This window comes from Oryzias melastigma, linkage group LG3 (assembly GCF_002922805.2).
Source record: "Oryzias melastigma strain HK-1 linkage group LG3, ASM292280v2, whole genome shotgun sequence".
NCBI lineage: Eukaryota > Metazoa > Chordata > Actinopteri > Beloniformes > Adrianichthyidae > Oryzias > Oryzias melastigma.
The window spans coordinates 2,525,904-2,528,283 of record NC_050514.1 but is presented as its reverse complement, the minus strand read 5'-3'; the positions used below and the strand labels follow the sequence as shown (position 1 = coordinate 2,528,283).

At 40.3% G+C, this 2,380-nt stretch overlaps 1 protein-coding gene across 2 annotated transcripts in view; it reads left to right on the top strand.

Moving 5' to 3' along the window:
- The first annotated feature begins 152 nt into the window (after nt 1–152).
- The window catches only part of htatip2 (HIV-1 Tat interactive protein 2), a 6,393-nt gene continuing 4,165 nt past the window's right edge, over nt 153–2,380 (top strand). The window contains exons 1-3 of one of the 2 annotated variants that reach the window (XR_002921789.2): nt 153–709; nt 983–1,172; nt 1,251–1,358. Coding sequence is in view for 1 of the 2 variants with exons in the window: in XM_024296167.2 (XP_024151935.1) it covers nt 591–709; nt 983–1,172; nt 1,251–1,358 (417 nt within the window). In the remaining variant the exon portion in view is untranslated. The remainder of the gene's footprint in view (nt 710–982; nt 1,173–1,250; nt 1,359–2,380) is intronic. The other variant, XM_024296167.2, reaches the window with a different exon arrangement.

Sequence of the window (2,380 nt, the reverse complement as noted above, 5' to 3'; positions counted from 1 at the left end):
TTGTTCTGTCCAGTTATTTTATACAGTCTATGGTTCTAATACACTACTCTTTTAGCCAGTAATATAAACCTGCAGGCCTGGAGACCCAACAACGCTCTCAGGACCACGTTCTCAGGACCGCATTCTCAGGACCCAACCATTTTCTTTTAGTACGTTGTATTTTGTGGGGGGTTTATGTGTTGATTTTTTTTCTATTAAACTCGACTTTTATTCTTTCTTTTATTGTATTTGTATGCAGCACTTGAGTAACAAACTGTAAGTGAAAATAAAACTAATAAATAAATAAAAATGTGAGAACCTGACAGAGTGGAGTGAGGGTTCATGGGTACTCTTCTTGCATTCTAATGCGCATGCGCAGTCCGGAGAGTCTCATCTATCACAGATGACAGTTAACGCTCGATACCAAGTTTAAACCAACGAGTCTCCTTTTTCATGCTTTTATTCAGTTACAAACAGCGCACAGAGCTAATATTACCCCTTTAACGCCCCATGTACACAATAATCAGGTTTTGAAGGAGACAGGAAGACGTTTCTGAAGAAAGCGAGTAACCAGGAAGTGCGGAAGCGACGCTGTCGCCGCCTCACTGATTATGAGACCGTGTTGTTCTTCACTGGGGAACGCCGCCGGGATTTCAGCCGTTCTCGTCGTAGGGATTGCCCTCATTTTTAATTATTTCGACGACGACACCGTTCCTGTGAAATATAGCAGGTAAGTGACGTGGAGCCGTGCGTGTGTTAGACATCTGCTCTGTTGGATCAGCAGCTGCACGCGGGATCAAAGAGTCACTGATTCCAGCTGTAAAATCCTGCTGATCAATAGGATCAAGTACAGTTTATGGGGTACAGCGATGATTGAGTAGTTGTGTTTTATGTATGTATATATTTAATGTAAACAAATGTATTTTGTTTTGCTCCACTCTTATTTCGACACAATCCTGGCTGTAAACACATGAATGGTTGAAGAGTTTCCTCTGGTTCACAGTATGTCTGAGGACATCAAAGCCCAGGAGGAACAGTTCAGGCTTCAGAACCAAAGCTGCTTCATCCTCGGTGCTTCTGGTGAGACCGGGAAGGTGTTGCTGGAGGAGCTTCTCCAGAGAAACCTCTTCTCCAGGATCACGCTGATCGGACGCAGAAAGCTGACCTTTGAGGGCGAAGCCTACAAGAACCTGGTGGGTGTGCTGCTGCTGCAGCAACAGCGGGATGCGTACAACCCAGGGGGTTCTCCTTAACGTGTTGAATCCTCACAGGTTCAAGAAGTGGTTGACTTTGAGAAGCTGGATGAACATGCCGCCGCCTTCCAAGGCCACCATGTAGGCTACTGTTGTCTGGGAACAACCAGAGCCAAAGCTGGAGCGGTGAGTTCACGCTGTCCGCCATGCAGCAGGCCTGGATGATGGGAGTGTCTTTAGTGGCTAAGAATGATTCAGCACTTTTTATCAGCATACTTCATCAGGGATGACTAAATGTGGGTTATTCAGGTCATTAACAGAGCTTGCAGGATGACAAAGGTCATTTATAGTCATGGTTTTGGTATTTTCTAATACATTATTCCCAATATTATTGCTCACAGATAGAAGAAGCCTCAATAGTCTCTTTCTCATTCTTTCATCTTTTGATCTGTTTTAAAAGTCCTCTCTGTGGACTTTTAATTATTCCGTTTTTACCTTAAATCAAAGAACTTGTGTTGTTTTCTAGGACAAAGTTTCTGGTGGTACAGAGTAAGCCTCCACTCATTTCCCATCATCCCTTTGTTTACATTCTCTCCTGCTAGCTCACAGCCCCTCACAACCCCAAGATAACATTAGTGGTGCAACAAAAGGGGTAATAATATCAGAGCTATCCAGCTCTGATCCAGATTCCAGATTAGACGAGGAAAACAAAGACGTTCATGGATCTATTTGTCTGCAGGTGGATGCATCCAAATAGATCAAAGCTGGGAGCTTGTAGCTTCTATGTCACACCTACAAGCTTTTTCATGTGGCCTTTTATTCCTGGTTGAAGAACATTGAAGTAAAAAAAAAATATTTTTGTTTCTAAAAATTGAAGTATAAAAACTTTTTCCTCTAAATATTAAACTAAAAACAAAACGTTTTCTGGTTACTAGCTGGCTCGCACAAGTCAGTACAACAGAGTTCTTTTTTTTTAATTACGACTTTAAATGTCTTAAATTTACATATGTATATTTATGACTTCAAATGGCATAAGCTAAATTTATGACTTCTTTCTCCTTTAATCTTGTAATAAGAGACTAAAAACTTGTAATATTGCTAATCCGTTGTTAAGTTAATAACCAGAAAAAATAACTTTTTTTCTTAAAATTTTAAGTTAAAAAAAATTCTTAAAAATGATTTTTTTTTATTCTAAATATTGAAGTAAA